We start from the raw sequence: 17,898 nt of genomic DNA on the forward strand, positions 1-17,898 counted from the left end.
GCCACGAAAACAGTGTTAAAACTAACCTGGTTGTTTTTTTTTTATGTACAATATCTGTCACGGTGTATTGAACCGGGTCAGTCCTGGCTTAGGTTTTGTTTACAGTTGTGTGACAGTATTATATACTGATTCTATCTGACTGTATTCACCATGTAAGTTTGTTTTTTTTAATCAACATCATGCACACAGACAGGTGATAAATTGCATTTTTTTTTTAATTCACTTTTAAGGCAAGCTGGAAACAAGCCTGGGAATGAGCATGCTAATGTGAAAACTCAAAAAGCTCAACTTTCCTTCATACTTTCTTAATTATGTCTTTTATTAGCTGTGACTTTGTAAATGTGTCTCAAATTATAACAGCGTTTCATATCTTTCTCCTGCAGGTTGGCTGCGTTTGCAGCCAGGAGAGGAGTGGGGAAGATGCCTTCTCCATCTTTTACCCTCCATGCTCAGCTGAGATTTCATGACAAATGGCTGAAGATAGATTTGCAGGTACGTACTTAAAGGGAGGAAGCGTTTGAAAAACATTTACTTTTTGCTTCTACGTATTCTTATATGAGCTGAGAAATTGTTACCCCCTTGGATTATTGAATAAATTCTTCTGCAGCTACTGTGGTGCTCCCTGCGGTTCATTGCTACCTAAATATGACTGTATTGTTTCGTTTCTTTCAACTGCTTCATTCCTAAATTGTTGTCAGTTGGTTTTGCAATATGTTGGAGATGTACTGCAAAACCTATAAACTTTGATGCCTCACTGACAGCAGATTTTGTCAATCGTATCAATTTATTTACCAAAATATTTTTGCTATGATATCAGACACTGACTCCACATTACATGAGCTACATCTGCTGTCTACTACACCAACATGTTAGATTTCAGAGTTTTGGGGCTGACACAACTGATCACATGAAACATATCCAGCCATTGGCCTGCAGGCTGCATCAATCCTCATGCACAGATGATTATTGTTTATCCTGTGATGTGAACAGAGGTTCAGCCTTTAATGATACAGCAACTTAACAGAAAAGGTATTCTTAAAAAGGTCTGTGTTGTGAAAACCAACTCATGGGGTTAGTAATTATGAGGGATTTTTTCAGTGTATGCTGATTCTAAAGAAGACTGGGAGACTCTCGTAGTCAGAAACGAGGCTGTGCACTGAGCTGTCTGCTCTCGCCTCCTCAAATTGCAGCCTGTCTGGACTCACCCTGGATTCGAAAATCAGTTTGCAACATCAAATGAGGACTTAATTTGAGCCAGGGTGTCATGTTTTCCCATCGTTAGAGCTGTCTACGGTGTTGAAGGAGGCGCGGTGCAGTCCAGTGTTATGTGCCTGATCTGTGTCGTATTGGAACGGACATGTTTTTGTCAGACATCAGATCCTTGAAAGGAAGAGTAGGCTTTCAGCTCGTGAGCGTTTCTAAGTAGAGCAAAGCCATGCATGAATGTTGTATTACTAAGCAGATGACACAGATATTATTATTATTATTTTTTTTTTTAGCAGATGTCTTCTTGAATCACTTGACACTCTGAGATAAAGTAGCTATTCTGGTACTTTTGAGTTTTGAAGACGGCACAAGAGATTCTCGTCCACATGTCAGAGAGATGACAGAATTTGTTTATGCTCTGAATCTTTGAACATTTAGAGAGGGATGAAATACAGGCAAATATCACACATTGAGTGGGTTATTTATGGGAATAATAACTGATCACACTGGATGTATTTCAGTTGTATTATGTTGTAGTTCCCTGATAATGTGATACTAACTAGTCTGTGTCATACTCCTGCTGAAGATTCTGCAGAACAAACATAAAGATGTGAATAAGATGATTGTATAAAGATGTACTTGGTGCTGATTTTCTGTTTCTGTCCTCTGGCAGCGGGCATTCTCTCCGGAGGGTCTGAGTGAGATGTGGAATGAAATGGTAAAAGATGAGGAGATAACATTCAATGGAGAGGAATCAGCTCACCCAGGTAAGGCTCTGTGACACTAAGGATTTATTTAACACCCTATGTTTGTGACCCATTTGCACACAACTGCCCCTTGGCTCTGATAACATGCAGCATTTTTACACACTGTCGGAGGATGACACTTGATACAGGGGACTGGGATGATGTTTTAACCTTGTTGCTGTGAATGAAGCTAAAAGTCATCATTTCTTTTGACTCTTTTAGAAGACTGCACTGATTGTTTTGGAGCTCAGAAGAAGGATGAGCCCAACGACAAAGAGAAGAAAGAGGAGGAGGAGACGTTAACATCGGTGCATCACTCCATCATCGAGACCTGGGACTGGGGGCGGCAGCCAGGTGAGAGCGCTACCCGAACACAGTTAATATTTGGTGGGCTGCTGTACATCCCGTTTGCAACCTACTTCCGATGCTTGCCCTCCTCTCATGCTGTGGCTCTTGTTATTTTATGCCTTTCTGTTTCCAAGTAGGGTAATTAATACCATGCTGACACCAGATGGTTTCACAAGACCTAAATGTCGACTAGATACAATTCTACTGACCAGTGTGACACGTGGCCAAGCTCGCTCTTTATCATTTCCACGTCTGTCAGGGCCTGCTCATGTGTGCGTGTTTTGCTGCCACGTGTGGTGAGGAAACTGAAATGACAACTCGCTGGTCTGCTGGTCTGAGTGGTTATTTTTACTCCTGCAGGGTGTAATCTTGGTAGGCATTACAATGTTGTTCAGAGTGGGGCAGCGTCACCCAAGTTGTGTTTACTGCCGGGTCTGGGTGGGAGGGTGTCATGGTGGTAGGAGATAAGCGCTGGGGCCCGGTCTACATGTCCAGTGAGTGCAGGTTTTTCTAATTGGCTGCTTCTCTCTCGCTCTCTTTTTTTTTTTTTTTTAATTGAGTGAGCCAGGAAATCACACTGGTCTGATTGTATAGTGAGTGTAACTGGATCGCTACATGGACCGATGCTCTGTCATTGAGTCTTAAAGTTCAAACTGAATACTTCCTGCTTTTCCTTCGTGTGGTCAGATATCTGGAACCTGAAGGTCTCAGCTACAACTCAGACCTGAGCTTTTGTTTAGAAATCAGGATGGTGACACATGTCGGCTTTGCTCTGATTCGCAGCAGTGGATGTTCGTTTCCTCTCTTTATTGTGTCCAAGTTTTGATCAACCCGTATGACTTTGATATGTCCTCAGCACAAGATACTTTTTAGAAATGTAAAATTATCAGTGAGAGTCTGACCGGGATCCATATCTGCTCTGACAGCGGAGCACAGCTGACTGGAGTGTGGGTCATACAACCTCAGGCCACTCTGGCTTACATAAAGCTTAAGTGGATTTCAGACCTGCTATTTTGGCCCGTCTTGTCTTCCCTGCAGCGCTGCTGTATAGACACAGTAAAGCGTTTTCTTTTCAAAAAGTTCAAAACAAAGGGCCGTTTGTTAAGAAAGTCAGTGAGGAAGAGTTTTAAATGTGGTGATTTTTTTTTTTTTTTTTTTTTTTCACTCTGAAACATTTAAGCCTGCAAGTAAAAAGCTTCAGTGTCACAGGACCTTTTCTTGAAACACTGCACTGTCAGTGAAAAGATTAACTTAGGATAAATGTGTTTTTTTTTTCATACTGAGCCCTCCATACATGTTATACTGTGAAAATCCTCAGTGCATCGTGTAAACTTCAGAGGTACATTGTGAAATTTTAATTGCAGAAAGCAGCTTAAATTATTAAATTGCAGCAGTATGTTTTATGAATGCCAAAAATGGTTTGATTGTTTTTGTTTGTCCTGTAACTTCTGTTTTGTGTCACTATAAATTGTATGTTTGTGCAGATTTTTATGGGTTGTAAGAAATATTTAATGTCAACAGAGAGGACATGGTTTTATTTTGGGTCACTTTAAGTAGCATGTTTTTTTTTTTTTCGTTTTCCCATGCTGAATGCCTGAGTGTGAGACACCTGCTGAACGGGTACAACAATATGTACAGACTGTGCAAGCACATCTCAACATATGTTTTGCGATAAAGCTTGATTCAAGAAATTGTTTTTATTTTGCAGAAGAAACTGAATGGAAATTAATACTAATTTTATTCACTGTTGAATTAACACCATAAAAATCACAATTGCTTTATGGTAGCTTTTGCAGCATTGTTTACAGCTTCTGCAATTATGACAGCAGAATAACAGATTTGGGCATCTAGTCATTAAAAACAAACATGTAATTTTGCCCTTACTGTACGCACATTTTTTTTTGTAGTCATCAAGTTTATTCTGTGAGGCTGACTCAGGTTGCATTTGGTTGGGGCTGATTTTTAATTTGTATTGTTTTCCTCCCCCCTTCCTTGTGTGCACAGATGAGACGGAGCTGAAGGACTGTCTCCTGGTCCTGGTCGACGACCAGCAGAAGCTCTCGGCTCAGATGGCCAAAAGCACCCTTTCCGGCCAACGTCTGCGCCAGCGCCTGGTCATCCTGGAGCGCTACCTCATCTCCCTCAGCCACAGCATGATGGAGGAGAAGGACATGGTCCACTGGAAGATGCCCCCCAGCCCTCCACTGCCTGCTGCTGACAATAAAAGGTAATAATTAAGCCACAGGTCGATCAATATGATCAAGAGTTCAAACCAGCTGGAGCCTCTCTTTGTGGAGTGCATGTTCTCCTCATTCCTTTGTGGCTCTCCTCTCGGTGCATTTCCTCATAATCTGTAAATAAGCAAATGAACTGGAGGTTCCAGTGAATGCGTCTGTGATGACTTGTGACCTGCGGAGGCTGTACACTCTCCTCTCTCCCTGAGTGAGCTGTGAAAGACAACAGCCAGTCTGTGGCAGAGTGGTCAACAGTAGCTGGAAGTAGAATTAAAGTATATTGTAATGTTATGAATGTACATGCTCTCATTCAGACATTTACACAGGACTGTACAGTTTTCATTGTGGTATGTGCAGCACACAGACTACCACTTGAACTCTGCAGCTTTGTGTATGAGTGCACACGGTGTTTTCCTTTTGTGAGCCTCTTAGCCACACACAGTATGTGTATGTACTAGGACATACTGTACTTGTACTGTAGATGTACTCTTTACCTCAGTTGCATACGTTCACATACAGTGTACTGTATATTTATTTAGTTAGGGTGCATTTTAAAAATCCACAACGTTTTTCTGCTTACGTACGCATCAGTTTACGGACTTTCTTTTAGTTCTTTCTGTGTTTGTGGTAAGATTTTACTGTTGTTTTTATGAGTCCGATCTTTGTTTAGTTGCATTATTAAATGTCAGCAGAAGCACAAGATAGCATTTTTTTTTTATTTTTTTTTTATTTTATTATTATTTTTTTTTTTATAGAAACTCTGCCTCACATGTAGCCTGGTCCATATCCAGACCAAAATAGTCACGCTTGGTATACTCAATAGGGAATTGTTTCCAGTTATTGAATCCTAATGCGCTTGGCTCTTGGGTTAATGTCAAGATTACTGGATCTACTACTACTACTACTACTACTACTACTAACTAATTACTGGAACATGAGCGCTGAAACTTTACCACTGCTGCAACTGCATTTAGAAAAAAATGGCTTGACTGTTCCCTGATTGGTCCTCCCTTCAGAGTGGCTGGGCAGACGTTAATGTAAACAAGGTTTCCAGACTACAATCAGTGAAGAAAACTAAAGCTGTGAGCGATAGTGTGGCGGAACCAGGCTACCTCTCACAAAATAATTAGTCACTGTCTCTGTTGTTGTTGAGGTGTTATTAGTTCTAAGTTTCAGTTTCCCTGATGCAAAAGTGCACATCAGCATAAGCCTGTTTGTGACAAATCTTGTGGGGACTTAAAAGATCCTGTTTGACTGATTAAAGTGTGTGTGTGTGTGTGTGTGTGTGTGTGTCATTTTAAGTGAAATGTAATAGTTTGCAAACTGCATGACTTAATAACAGTTTGTATAATGATACAAATCAGCTCCTCACCACAAAACCATCAAGTACTGTACAACACAATATTCAGTATAGAAAAGAACCGCAGATATTATAATTTAATCTGAAGAGTTGATCCCTGTGTGTCTGTGTTATTTCAGCCCTCGTCCGGCCAGTAAGGGTGTTGAAGGTCTGGCCAGAGTCGGCTCCAGGGCAGCGCTCTCTTTTGCCTTTGCTTTCCTGCGTCGTGCGTGGAGGTCAGGTAAGAACCTCCCAGCATGCAGACAGACTGAAGACGTTGTGTCCTCTAGTAGAGGCGATGATAGCTGCTGTCATGGTCACTGAGCTTTGCTCAACAGCTGTTAATGAATGTGTTGCACCACGTTAGAGGCTGGTCATGGTAAACAACCCAGCATATTTCGCAATGCTATGTTTTTAGCTTTAGTTTGTGGTTGCTGCTACAGGAAGGACTGAGAGATCATAGGATAGGACCAAGGGGGCGAAAATGGAGGTAGCTCTATGTAGCTCTAAATTGATTGCAGCACTGAAATACAGAAGTCCCGATTACAGGCAGATAAATTAAGAATAATTAAGGATCAATATCTGTGCCACAGAGAAGTAGAATATATTTAATTATCATTTTAGGCTGTAGTTTATTGTGCTGTTCTGTTGGACTGCACTGTACTTATGTCTAACTTTAGTCCCCTCATGTATGTGTGCATGGTTTATACAAATATATTTTAATATCATGCAGTCCAGTAAAACACAACCACACACTATGACCTTAAAAAGAACATAAAGTTGAGCTTGATATTGAACCCTGATCTCAATGGAATTAAATCACAGAATCTGATTATAATAGTAAATAATAAATCTGCCAGTGGCTGTGTTCCTCATGTATATCCTTCAAGTAGAGATGCTGTTTTTGTTATGCGTGAGGTTGAGAGCTGCCTGTCCACCGGGGCTGGGTGGGACAGGGAACAAAGCTCCAGCCTCTCCTCTGTAGTGAGACAGACAGACAGACAGACACACACACACACACACACACACACACACACAGAGAGAGAGAGTTAAGCCTCTCATCCTCATTGTAGCTGTAATATAAGGTATAAACAACAAGTGTAACTGTGTTCTTTCACCATAATGAAGGTCCTGTGAAGGTTAAGACGAGGAGCATTCGGATTCTGACTGGTTGCCATTACACATGTGGAATTGAAGGCAGTTATATGGAAGTGCATGAGAGCTTCAAACAACGGCTCTTATTTATCAATTATAACAGATTCAACAAGTGATGTAAAAATAGTTCTCCTTCTCCATTTACTGAATACTAATGGTGATGAATAAGAGAGTCTGTTATAGAGTAGATATGTGTGTAAGCGGTGTGGCCCTATAATACTAGCACAATATTTGCTGGTATTTCTGCAAGCACAGTTATACTGTGTAACAATGATATACATTTATATTTTAATATTAATAATTATATTATTACTTAAATTTTAATGTCAGATTTAAAAGAAAAACATGGGGTCTATTCATAATAATGACATTATAACAATAATATAAATCCTCTGTATTTCTGAATGCTTGACTTGTTGAACTATAAATTTCATAGTTTTTAGTAACTTCTGTGTGATGTAATCGCTGCAGTCTGATTATAAAACAGAAGAGGTTTGTTCTCTGGTGCAGGAGATGATGCAGACCTTTGCAGTGAGCTGCTCCAGGAGTCTCTGGATGCCTTGCGGGCCCTGCCTGAGGCTACACTGTTTGATGAGGGAACGGTGTCATCAGTGTGGCTGGAGGTTGTGGAGAGAGCCACAAAGTTCCTCAGGTTTGTTACTAACTGATCAGCTGCTGAATAATATTACTGTACATGAAAGATACAATGATGAGTTGACCGAAATATAATCTGTCACTGTTTTAAAAGAAAAATGTCAAACATTATTCGAGTGTCAATAAATTTGTGGATATCATCTTGGACTTTTTTCTGTTTTCTGGAGTTTAATAAACCAAGAAAATAATGGGCAGATTAATCAGAAATGAAAATAATCACTATTTGCAGCCCTGCTGTATACTGCACGCTGTATAATCCTGTGTAGCTCATGTTGTCTCCTTTGGAACCAGTGATGTACATGGAAGTGCCAGCACCAAGGGTAACATTCCTCTTCAGGACCAGCACCTAGCGCTGGCCATCCTGCTGGAGCTGGCTGTCCAGAGGGGCACGCTCAGGTAACCAGACATCCTTCATACCTGCTTCAGTTGAAACGAACGGCCTCCTCACTTCTCACTGTGTGTTTTCTTCATTGTGTCCTTCCAGTCAGCTGCTGTCTGCCGTCCTGCTACTGTTACGTCTGTGGGAAAGCGGCACCAGAGAGATGGACAACGAGCGCTCCACGCAGGGAACCAGCGCTCCTCTGCTGCCCCTCCTGCAGCGCTTTCAGAACATCTACAGCAGCAAGGAGGAGCCCGTTCCTGAAGAGGAAGCTGAGGTGAACACCAAGTTAAAAAAATAAATGGAACAAAATCATTTGAAGATAAGACAATGAGAGATTGAAGTTGCTCAAGAATCAAGCTTACAAGTTCTTTGTGGTTGATTGCTGTGATTTCCAGATCCTCGCAGCCCCTCTGAGTCCCAACGAGAGTTTCCTGCGCTACCTGACCTTGCCTCAGGATAACGAACTGGCCATTGACCTTCGGCAAACAGCAGTGGTGATCATGGCTCACCTGGACCGCTTGGCTTCTCCCTGCAGCCCTCCACACTGCAACTCCCCCACATCACACAAGGTCACAACTCCTTTTATTAGCTGTCAATGATGAACGGATTGTTTATGCTTGATTTTAGATCAGTGAGGCGATACCTTCTCTGAAGCCTTACTTTAATGTGCTACTGTGCTTCCTTTTTGGCTGTATTCCAATGCAAATTTCTCACACAGAGTATGTAAGTTACTGATTAAGTTATCCTATTGGTCGACTAAGTCCCGCGAATTCCTGTAACTTTTTCAAATTTAAAGCCCTCGTTTCCAATCAAAAGCTGCTGAGTGTTTCACAGGGTTCAGGCCTTTCCGTTTTTGCCTTGCCTTGTAATTGGTACAATAAAGTATGATGTATGACAAGCACGGACAAGCATCATCACCACACTTTTAATTCTTCAGCATCATATTTCTTCATATCAAATAATAATGAGATGAATTCATACAAACATTACCACCTTCAGATTTGAAAGCTGACATGACTTTTGTTTTCTTATGTCTATTTTATGTAGTTTTGTCAACCTGCTGCCAGAAAGGTAAACAGTCCAAATTAAACTGTCTGTCTCATTTTGTTCCAGGGGACGTTGCAGGAAGTGATCGCCTGGGGCCTGTTGGGTTGGAAACTTTATGCCAACGTTAGCGGACCAATCGAGTGCAAAGCCCTGTCGAGCCTCGGGGTCACACAAATCGTCTGTTCCGAAAAAGGCTTTCTCATCCTGTCCAGCAGTGGTGCTGTTTACACCCAGAACTACAAGAGCACAACCCTGGTCAGTCTTGCAGCTCGGGTCTTCTCTGTTTATTGATATACCTGTTATACTCTGATATACTCTGTTTATTGATATACCTCCTTCTAAAACATCAGCCAGCAGCTGATCCTTTCATCTTTGTGCCTCCTGCGGAATGAGTCACTGAATTATTTTGTTGCAGGCTCCGATGCTGATCCATGGTCTGACCTCCAGGAAGATTGTGAAGCTCGCGGCTCATCCTGATGGGCAGCACAACTTGGCGCTGTCGTCCAATGGGGAGGTCTTCTCCTGGGGCTGTGGTGATGGTGGACGCCTCGGCCACGGAGACACCACGTAAGTAGCTAGAGAACATCCACAATGATAATCATTTGTCTTCAGGCTTTACTTACTTTTGTATTTCCACCTGGTCCCATCATATAAAACACGAGGCTGTGTGGACTGTGTGATACTGCCCTGGTGGAAGGAGCATCACAGATTTAACACTGAAGTTGTGGAGTTTGGATATTTGGGGCACTAAGTTGAATTATTGATCAAACAGATGGAGAACATGTACAATACATTATTTCCCAAATCTGGGACATTTCTTTAAATGTTTTATGCCTGTTGACCAAAGGCAGCCTCCGAAGATGCCACTGACTGCCTTCAAAGTCAGAATGAAAGGATTCAATCCTGACTTTCAATATCCGTTTGTTAATAAAATCGTAAACATACTTTAAACACAAATTGCGACTATTGAACACAATCAGGACGTTTCCTGAAATGATCTTGTTGCCCTAAATCCTTGATTCTGTCTGAGAAGCATTTCAGTCTGCTCCACTTTATTTTTCAGATATCTAGAAGAGCCCACCATGATCGCCGCCTTCAATGGGAAACAGACAGGAAAGCAAGTGGTACACATTGCTTGCGGGAGCACATACAGCGCTGCGATCACAGCCGATGGCGAGCTCTATACGTGGGGCCGAGGGAACTACGGTCGACTGGGCCACGGTGAGCTTCACACACTCGACCCTGGTGTCTCATCTTTAATAATAACATCGTTGTGTTGTTTATCACTTAAATGAAATTGTCTCCTGACCATGCTTCCAGGCTCCAGCGAGGACCAAACTACACCCATGCTAGTGACGGCGCTGAAAGGAATGAAAGTGATGGATGTGGCGTGTGGAAGCGGCGATGCTCAGACGCTCTCTGTGACAGAAAATGGTAAGAATAAGAGTCGAGCCCGAGTTCAAGCAGACTGTAGTGTTAGTATTCACCTCCTCTGTCTGCTCCCGCAGGTCAGGTGTGGTCCTGGGGGGACGGAGATTATGGTAAACTGGGCCGAGGAGGCAGTGATGGCTGCAAGACGCCCAAGCTGGTGGAGAAGCTGCAGGACCTGGACATAGTGAAGGTGTGCTGCGGCAGCCAGTTCTCAGTAGCCCTCACCAAAGATGGTCAAGTGTACACCTGGGGGAAAGGAGACAACCAGCGTCTGGGTCACGGCACTGATGAGCATGTCCGCTACCCGAAGCTGCTCGACAGTCTGCAGGGTGAGTGGACGACGTACGCAATGGTTTTCAGAGGCTTTTAAAATAGAAAGACTTATCTCTGTGTGTTCTGTTTGCAATCAGGAAAGAAAGTTGTGGACGTTGCTGTGGGATCTACACATTGCTTGGCCCTCACGGACGACGGAGAGGTGCACAGCTGGGGCAGCAACGACAAGCTCCAACACTTCGATACGCTCTTTTCCAACAAGAAGCAGCCCAAGGCTCTCCCAGGGCTGAACTCCAAACACATAGTGGGGATCTCCTGTGGGCCAGGGCAGGTAACACATGGAACTCTCACCATTCATCTGATGTGCTCACAATGATAAAAGACGGATTCAACACATGTAGTATTTATTTGTCCGCAGAGCTTCGCCTGGTCCTCCTGCTCAGAGTGGTCTGTAGGGCAGCGTGCGCCCTTCGTGGTGGATGTTTGCCCCGTCACCTTTGAGCAGCTGGACCTGCTCCTGCGGCAGGTCAGTGAGGACATGGACGGCAGCTCAGACTGGCCTCCTCCACAGGAGAAGGAGTGTATGGTGGTCGCTACCCTCAACCTGCTCAGGCTCCAGGTAGGCAACAGATGATGTTTTATCAGAGATGTTCTCAGGCTTTTCCAGTGTGTCTCCCATGTCTAGTTTGTGTCCTTTCAGTTCTAACAGTTTGTCGCAGTCACACTAGACTGATTTAAAGACTCATTGTAAGAAAACATCTCAAAATCCTTCCTGGAGCTTCTGAATCCCACTTCCTTAATATAAATATTTGTAGGTGTTCTTCATGTTTTGTGATGTTAAATTCAATATCTTTGGTTTTTCTAACATTTCATAACCTATAATGATCAAGTAATGAATAATAAATAGTAATACAATTAATTGTTAGTTGCAGCCCTAAAGCTCCCTGATTATTCCTCAGCTCCACGCAGCCATCAGTAACCAGGTGGATCCAGAGGAGCTGGGACTGGGGCTCGGCAGCGTGCTGCTCAACAACCTGAAACAAACCGTGGTCGTGTTAGCTAGCAACGCCGGTGTGCTCAATACTGTGCAAGCAGCTGCACAAGCTGTCCTCCAAAGTGGCTGGTCAGTGCTGCTGCCCACAGCGGAGGAGAGGGCGCGGGCACTATCATCACTGCTGCCTAATGCCGGTGAGTACAAATCACAACATCTGAGTCAACAAAATAAAGAACACCTGAGCTCTGCTCACTTTGACAGAAGTGATTTAAGACAGTCTGAGCTTTTAATTATATTTTTCCAGCATCTGGAAATGAGATGAGTGTGAGTCCTGGACGACGCTTCATGATCGACTTGTTGGTCAGCAGCTTAATGGCAGACGGGGGGTTGGAGTCTGCACTGGATGCAGCCATCACTGCTGAGATACAGGTCAGTGTGTTAAATGCACGAGTCATCACTCCTGCAGTCCTTCTCACAAAATGTAGCCTCAGCTGTAAGACTTTGTCTGTTTATGTAACAGATTTGTCTTTGGACTGAGCTTTGGCTTGAATTTAAAATCTCTGAGAACAGACTTGTCAGGATTCAACATTACTTTTCAACAAGTCCTGCTGAGTCATTCAACTATTTTTTTTAGTGGCTCCATTCAAATTCAGTAATTTAGGACTTGTAGATTTGTGTTTTGTTTCCACTGGTTTTTACCACAAACGCTGGAAAAAAAAAATCTACATATGTAACATGATAAATAGATCATTGAACCTTGCTTCATGCCAAAGTCTCAGTTTAAATTGACAGATCCAATCTTCTAGATTTCATTATAACTCTAAGACACTACTGTGCTATTAAACACAATTTAATTCCTGTAACTGATGCAGAATATTAGTTATTATTAGTTTAAATCCTCTATTGCTGAATTACTGAAAGAACCTCTCTTGGGATAAGGCAGTCACACATTGTATTTTTTTAATGACAGGATATTGAAGCCAAGAAGGAGGCTCAAAAAGAGAAGGAGATCGATGAGCAGGAAGCTAATGCCTCCACCATGCACCGCTGTCGCACCATGCTGGACAAAGACCTCATCAACACGGGTATCTACGAGTCAGCAGGGAAACAAAGCCTGCCTCTGGTGCAGCTCGTGCAGCAGCTTTTGAGGTATCTGCACTTTACCCTCAGTCATGCTCCACCTGTGCCACTAATGCAGCATAACTCCTTGCTGTCTACTAGCAGATTTATTTGTTTGACTTCTGCAGGAACATCGCCTCTCAGACCATCGCAAGGCTGAAGGATGTCGCTCGCCGCATCTCCAACTATTTAGAGGCAGAGCAGGTGAGCAAGGAGCGCTCTGCATCTCTGGACCTGCTGCTGCGCTTCCAGAGGTTGCTGGTCAGCAAGTTGTACCTGGGTGTCAATGGCACAGAGAATGTCAATGGATACAGTAAGTCCCTTCCTCAAACCTTTTCTTTACTCATCCAGCTTGAAAATAATCTCTAGACGGGCAGCGTTTGATTTCTCTGGTTCTTTTGCAGATCCTGAGCTCCTAGGTGTTGGCTCCCTGCTAAAGAAGTACATCGCCTTGTTGTGTACTCACATTGGAGACATCCTCCCTGTGGCAACAAGCATTGCCTCTACTGGTCGCCGCCACTTTGCTGAAGTCTCTCGTGTTATTGAAGGAGATCTAACAGGTAAATTTTGTCCCTCAAGTGCGCATGTGCAGCATGAGTTACATGAATACTTTTAAGGAGCTTGTGAGACAGTTGTGGATGTCTTGTTGTTTCTTCTTTGATAGGCGTCCTCCTGCCTGAGTTGGTGGTGTCCATCGTCCTCCTCCTCACCATCGATGCTGGTCTGATGCAGGAGACTGGTTCCATCCCCCTCCTGGCTGGACTCCTGGAGCACTTGGACCGCTTCAACCACCTGGCTCCAGGATACGAGAGGGACGATAACGAGGACCTGGCCTGGCCAGGCATTATGGGTATAACACCATCTGTAACTCTCACATCTCCCTGATTTATTAGAATCAGGAGCCTCAATTTGAGAATGAAGATTAGATGTTATTCACTGCCTTGTAGTTTATTACGTAACCAGCTTTTCTGCTGCGTCGGCAGGGTCATTCTTTACAGGGCAAAACTCCAAGAACAATGAGGAGGTTTCTCTCATCCGAAAGGCCGACCTGGAGAATCACAACAAGGACGGAGGCTTCTGGACAGTAATAGACGGAAAGGTCTACGACATCAAGGACTTCCAGGCTCAGTCCCAGTCACTGGCAGGAAACAGTATCTTGGGTAAGACTATGAAATAGTTTTGAAATGAAATGTCACAGAATTCTTTTCAACTTTTTTGCTTCATTTGCTTGAGAAAGTACAGAACAATCCTCAATGATTTGTTCTAATGTCCTTTTGCTGTGGAACAAAATGTCTCCACAGCCCAGTTTGCAGGAGAGGACCCTGTGGTTGCTTTAGAAGCTGCTCTGCAGTTTGAGGACACCAGAGAGTCGATGCAGTCCTTCTGTGTTGGCCAATATATGGAGGTAACAACTTTGACATTCATTTAATAAAAGCCACTTCTTACTTTGTAAGTGGTTCTTCTCTTTAATATTGAGACGTTTAATCATTTACAGCCAAACCAGGAGACCGTTACGACTCCAGATCTCAGCAGTCTGTCCTCCCCACTTATCGACACTGAGAGGAACTTGGGACTGCTACTGGGTCTTCACGCCTCCTACTTGGCCAAGAGCACCCCTCTGTCTGCCATGGAGATTGAATGTGCCAGTGAGTTTCATGATTTGAAAGTGATCTGGTTCAAAAATCATAAATTCAAGTTGTTCAAAACAAACTTTGAATCGACGTGTTTGACTGAAATGTTTGATTTCTCTGTGCAGAATGGCTGCAGTCCTCCATATTCTCTGGGGGCCTGCAGACCAGTCAGATCCACTACAACTACAATGAAGAGAAGGATGAAGATCACTGCAGCTCTCTGGGTACAACCACCCCGGATAAGGCCAAGCTTTACTCCCGCCGAATAACCCTCAGCGACCACGCACAGCCTTTCCTGCAGGCCATTGCTGACAACAACACTCAGGACCACACTGTGAAGGTACAAGCATGACAGAAATAACTGAAGAGGCGAGTACATGGCAGGTGTGAAGCTGAAGGAAAATTTTGTTCATGTCTTCCTCTTTCTTTGTGATATTTTAGGACTTTTTATGCCAAATAGAGCGTTGCTGTAAGCAGTACCATCTTATTACTCCCATCACCTTCCCCCCCGAACACCCTGTGGAGGAGGTTGGCCGCCTGCTGCTCTGCTGCCTGCTCAAACATCAAGACCTCGGTAACCTAGCAACTGGACTCGGACTGGTTGTTTGAGGATGAATTAGGAGCTGATTTTGGCTCACTTTGTCACTGAAACTGGATTTTTGTTGTTAGTAGCAATGCTAAGATGCTAATTTATTATTTTTCCTTTCTGGAATCTCACAATCCTCAACAGTTTTATTACAAACAAAAGCAAATCACATCTTTAATGGCTTGTGTTTGTTCAGCAATGTGATGTCCAACCTCTTCTCGTCACAGGTCACATTGCTCTATCCCTTGTCAGTCAATGTGCCTTGGGTGTGGACCAAGGGAAACAGAGGTCCCTCCCGAAATCTGTGATCGACGTGTGCCGCATGGTCTACCAGGCAAAGTGCTCTTTAATCAAGGTAGGGTTTCACAAGAGCTCCTCAGTGGACAGTGTTGTACAGTTATTTCCTGATACAAAAAGGAAACAAGGAAGAATGGGGCTGTTAATGCTTTGTTTGCTTTGTCGCACTCATTTTTAGACCCATCAGGAACAAGGTCGCTCCTACAAGGAGGTGTGTGCCCCCGTCATCGAGCGTCTGCGCTTTCTCTTTAATGAGCTGCGTCCCGCCGTAAGCAACGACCTGTCAATAGTGTCCAAACTGAAGCTGCTGAGCTCACAGCCGCGATGGAGGAGGATCACCCAGAAACTTATCAGGGACCGCAGGAAAAAACGAGGTGGGATACTACATTTTGGGGTGGGATTTTATTCCTGTTATTTGATTGTGACTGTAGAGATAAACAGGAAATGTGGGAAAATAGAGCAGGGAATGATATGCAGTGAAGGTCCAGGCAGCCGGCAACTGAACTGGTGACTCGCTGCTCAGGGCATTTACACCCTGTGTGATATTCAAAACCTCCTGCTGAGGGACAGGCTTTTATTTTCCTGTTTCTACTGTTTCTCAATTTAAATGTATTCTTTTTTTTAAATTTTTTTTTATAGTGCCTAAAAAGTCAGAGTCTGCTGACATTGAAGAGCCAAAGCTGGAGAATGAAGGGACCAATGAAGAAGAGCTTAATGTGCATATCAGCCCCACACCTGCTGATAGGAAATTACCAGCTGGCAAGACACCCAAGGTAGGTTTGTTGTTGGATGGTTTTTGTTGGATAAACAAAAAAAAGAGCATAAAGAAGGTGGCCTCTTTTCTGCAATCCATCTCAAAATTATTCAATCACATCCAGTTTATCTTATGCTACAAAATGAGCATCACCTTACCCTCAGACACAATGTAACAATACATATTTAGGGTGAAAGGGTTGGTCAAGTGCATGTTTTAATCGACTAAATTTGTAGTTCCAAGCAAATGTAGTCAAAATATCATTATATCGTTTGATATTCCTGTATTTTTGTATCACTTTGCAGCCGGACAAGTGGCATCCACTTCTAAACACCGTGGCCAATGTGCAGAAGTACCGCTGGCTGAAACACAGTGTTCAGGGTGTTTTTTCTCAGTCCAGCCTCATGGCCACCATCGTGGAGTTTGCACTAAAGGAGGAACCACTGGATGTAGAGAAAATGAGGAAATGTCTCCTGAAGCAGGTGGGAGTCCGTGTGATGATGTTAAAACAAGGAAGGTTAAAGTATAGCATTGATAACATTATTATTTCTGTTTCATCATAGCTGGAGAGGGCTGAGGTGCGGCTGGAGGGCATCGACACCATGCTGAAGTTGGCCTCCAAAAGCTTCCTGCTGCCCTCTGTGCAGTACGCGATGCTCTGCGGCTGGCAGAGGATCGTACCAGAAGGGACCAACATTGGGTGGGTCACTAGTTTGACATCTATGTTAAACAGATGCCAATGCAAAGCGGTTGATGTGATCTTGTGTGTCTACAAAATCCAGAAAAAACGCACTAATAATGATGCAAGAATGACATCTGTTTTTGGTGTGGTGCTGAGGTATTAAACCTTTTATTGTATCAACTCTCAGAGAGCCGTTGTCCGACTGCCTGAAGGACGTTGATCTGATCCCCCCCTTCAACCGCATGCTGTTGGAGGTGACCTTTGGAAAGTTGTACTCCTGGGCCATCCACAATGTCCGCAATATCCTGCTGGAGGCCAGTGCTCGCTTCAAAGAGCTCGGTGAGTGCTGTGAATATATGGCTGGATCATCAAAGAAAGCTGATGTATAATAACATTATAACATTTTTAGACTTGTTATATACAATCTGATTCACTGACCACCTCTCCTTTAACCAGGCGTGCAGCCCGTTCCCTTGCAGACCATCACCAATGAGAACCCGGCGGGACCAAGCCTCGGCACCATTCCCCAGGCCCGCTTCCTCCTGGCCATGATACACATGTTGTCCCTGAAACATGGGTCTAACAGCCTCAGTCTCCTACTAAACTCTGGCATATTGGCCCTCACACAGAGTATACTCAGGCTCATAGGTGAGAACTCTCCAGTCAAAGACACACAGGCTCTTCAGAATAGAAGCACAAGGGCATCTTATTACACCTACACGTACTAATGTATGTTGGTGTTTGATGTCTCTTTTATGTTTCTAGGACCCAGCACAGACAGCAATGAGGAGGACCTGAGTTTATGTGCACATGGAGGCTCAGCCACGGTACTGGAGGAATCCAGAAAGGAGGCGGCCCCTGCTCCTCTACCCGCCTCAGGCCCAGAGCTGGCAGCCATGATGAAGATCGGCACAAGGGTCATGAGGGGAGTCGACTGGAAGTGGGGAGATCAGGTACCTGAATCCGTTCTTGCTGTAATCAGTGTACAGCAGGGTAAAGAGTCTAATGTTTAGTATCTAA

The 17,898-nt window shown here is 43.7% G+C and overlaps 1 protein-coding gene across 5 annotated transcripts in view; it reads left to right on the forward strand.

The window, feature by feature from the left end:
- The window catches only part of herc2 (HECT and RLD domain containing E3 ubiquitin protein ligase 2), a 46,493-nt gene that overhangs the window by 636 nt on the left and 27,959 nt on the right, over window positions 1–17,898 (forward strand). For 4 of the 5 annotated variants that reach the window (XM_069150818.1, XM_069150819.1, XM_069150821.1 and 1 more), the window contains exons 2-36: window positions 384–492; window positions 1,880–1,973; window positions 2,175–2,306; window positions 4,305–4,527; window positions 6,014–6,114; window positions 7,539–7,680; window positions 7,974–8,078; window positions 8,167–8,338; window positions 8,460–8,633; window positions 9,178–9,366; window positions 9,527–9,678; window positions 10,175–10,332; window positions 10,432–10,545; window positions 10,620–10,871; window positions 10,953–11,146; window positions 11,234–11,434; window positions 11,775–12,003; window positions 12,114–12,238; window positions 12,780–12,958; window positions 13,057–13,241; window positions 13,333–13,488; window positions 13,593–13,778; window positions 13,912–14,088; window positions 14,230–14,333; window positions 14,424–14,574; window positions 14,685–14,899; window positions 15,001–15,133; window positions 15,373–15,500; window positions 15,621–15,816; window positions 16,082–16,215; window positions 16,502–16,678; window positions 16,760–16,896; window positions 17,066–17,217; window positions 17,335–17,526; window positions 17,644–17,831. In XM_069150818.1, the coding sequence (XP_069006919.1) occupies window positions 421–492; window positions 1,880–1,973; window positions 2,175–2,306; window positions 4,305–4,527; window positions 6,014–6,114; window positions 7,539–7,680; window positions 7,974–8,078; window positions 8,167–8,338; window positions 8,460–8,633; window positions 9,178–9,366; window positions 9,527–9,678; window positions 10,175–10,332; window positions 10,432–10,545; window positions 10,620–10,871; window positions 10,953–11,146; window positions 11,234–11,434; window positions 11,775–12,003; window positions 12,114–12,238; window positions 12,780–12,958; window positions 13,057–13,241; window positions 13,333–13,488; window positions 13,593–13,778; window positions 13,912–14,088; window positions 14,230–14,333; window positions 14,424–14,574; window positions 14,685–14,899; window positions 15,001–15,133; window positions 15,373–15,500; window positions 15,621–15,816; window positions 16,082–16,215; window positions 16,502–16,678; window positions 16,760–16,896; window positions 17,066–17,217; window positions 17,335–17,526; window positions 17,644–17,831 (5,619 nt within the window). In that variant the 5' untranslated portion in view covers window positions 384–420. The remainder of the gene's footprint in view (window positions 1–383; window positions 493–1,879; window positions 1,974–2,174; window positions 2,307–4,304; window positions 4,528–6,013; window positions 6,115–7,538; window positions 7,681–7,973; window positions 8,079–8,166; window positions 8,339–8,459; window positions 8,634–9,177; window positions 9,367–9,526; window positions 9,679–10,174; window positions 10,333–10,431; window positions 10,546–10,619; window positions 10,872–10,952; window positions 11,147–11,233; window positions 11,435–11,774; window positions 12,004–12,113; window positions 12,239–12,779; window positions 12,959–13,056; window positions 13,242–13,332; window positions 13,489–13,592; window positions 13,779–13,911; window positions 14,089–14,229; window positions 14,334–14,423; window positions 14,575–14,684; window positions 14,900–15,000; window positions 15,134–15,372; window positions 15,501–15,620; window positions 15,817–16,081; window positions 16,216–16,501; window positions 16,679–16,759; window positions 16,897–17,065; window positions 17,218–17,334; window positions 17,527–17,643; window positions 17,832–17,898) is intronic. The other variant, XM_069150820.1, reaches the window with a different exon arrangement.

The sequence above is a fragment of the Embiotoca jacksoni genome, unplaced genomic scaffold, assembly GCF_022577435.1.
Source record: "Embiotoca jacksoni isolate LCO1_2020_lvr unplaced genomic scaffold, fEmbJac1.0.p SCAF_16, whole genome shotgun sequence".
Taxonomy (NCBI): domain Eukaryota; kingdom Metazoa; phylum Chordata; class Actinopteri; family Embiotocidae; genus Embiotoca; species Embiotoca jacksoni.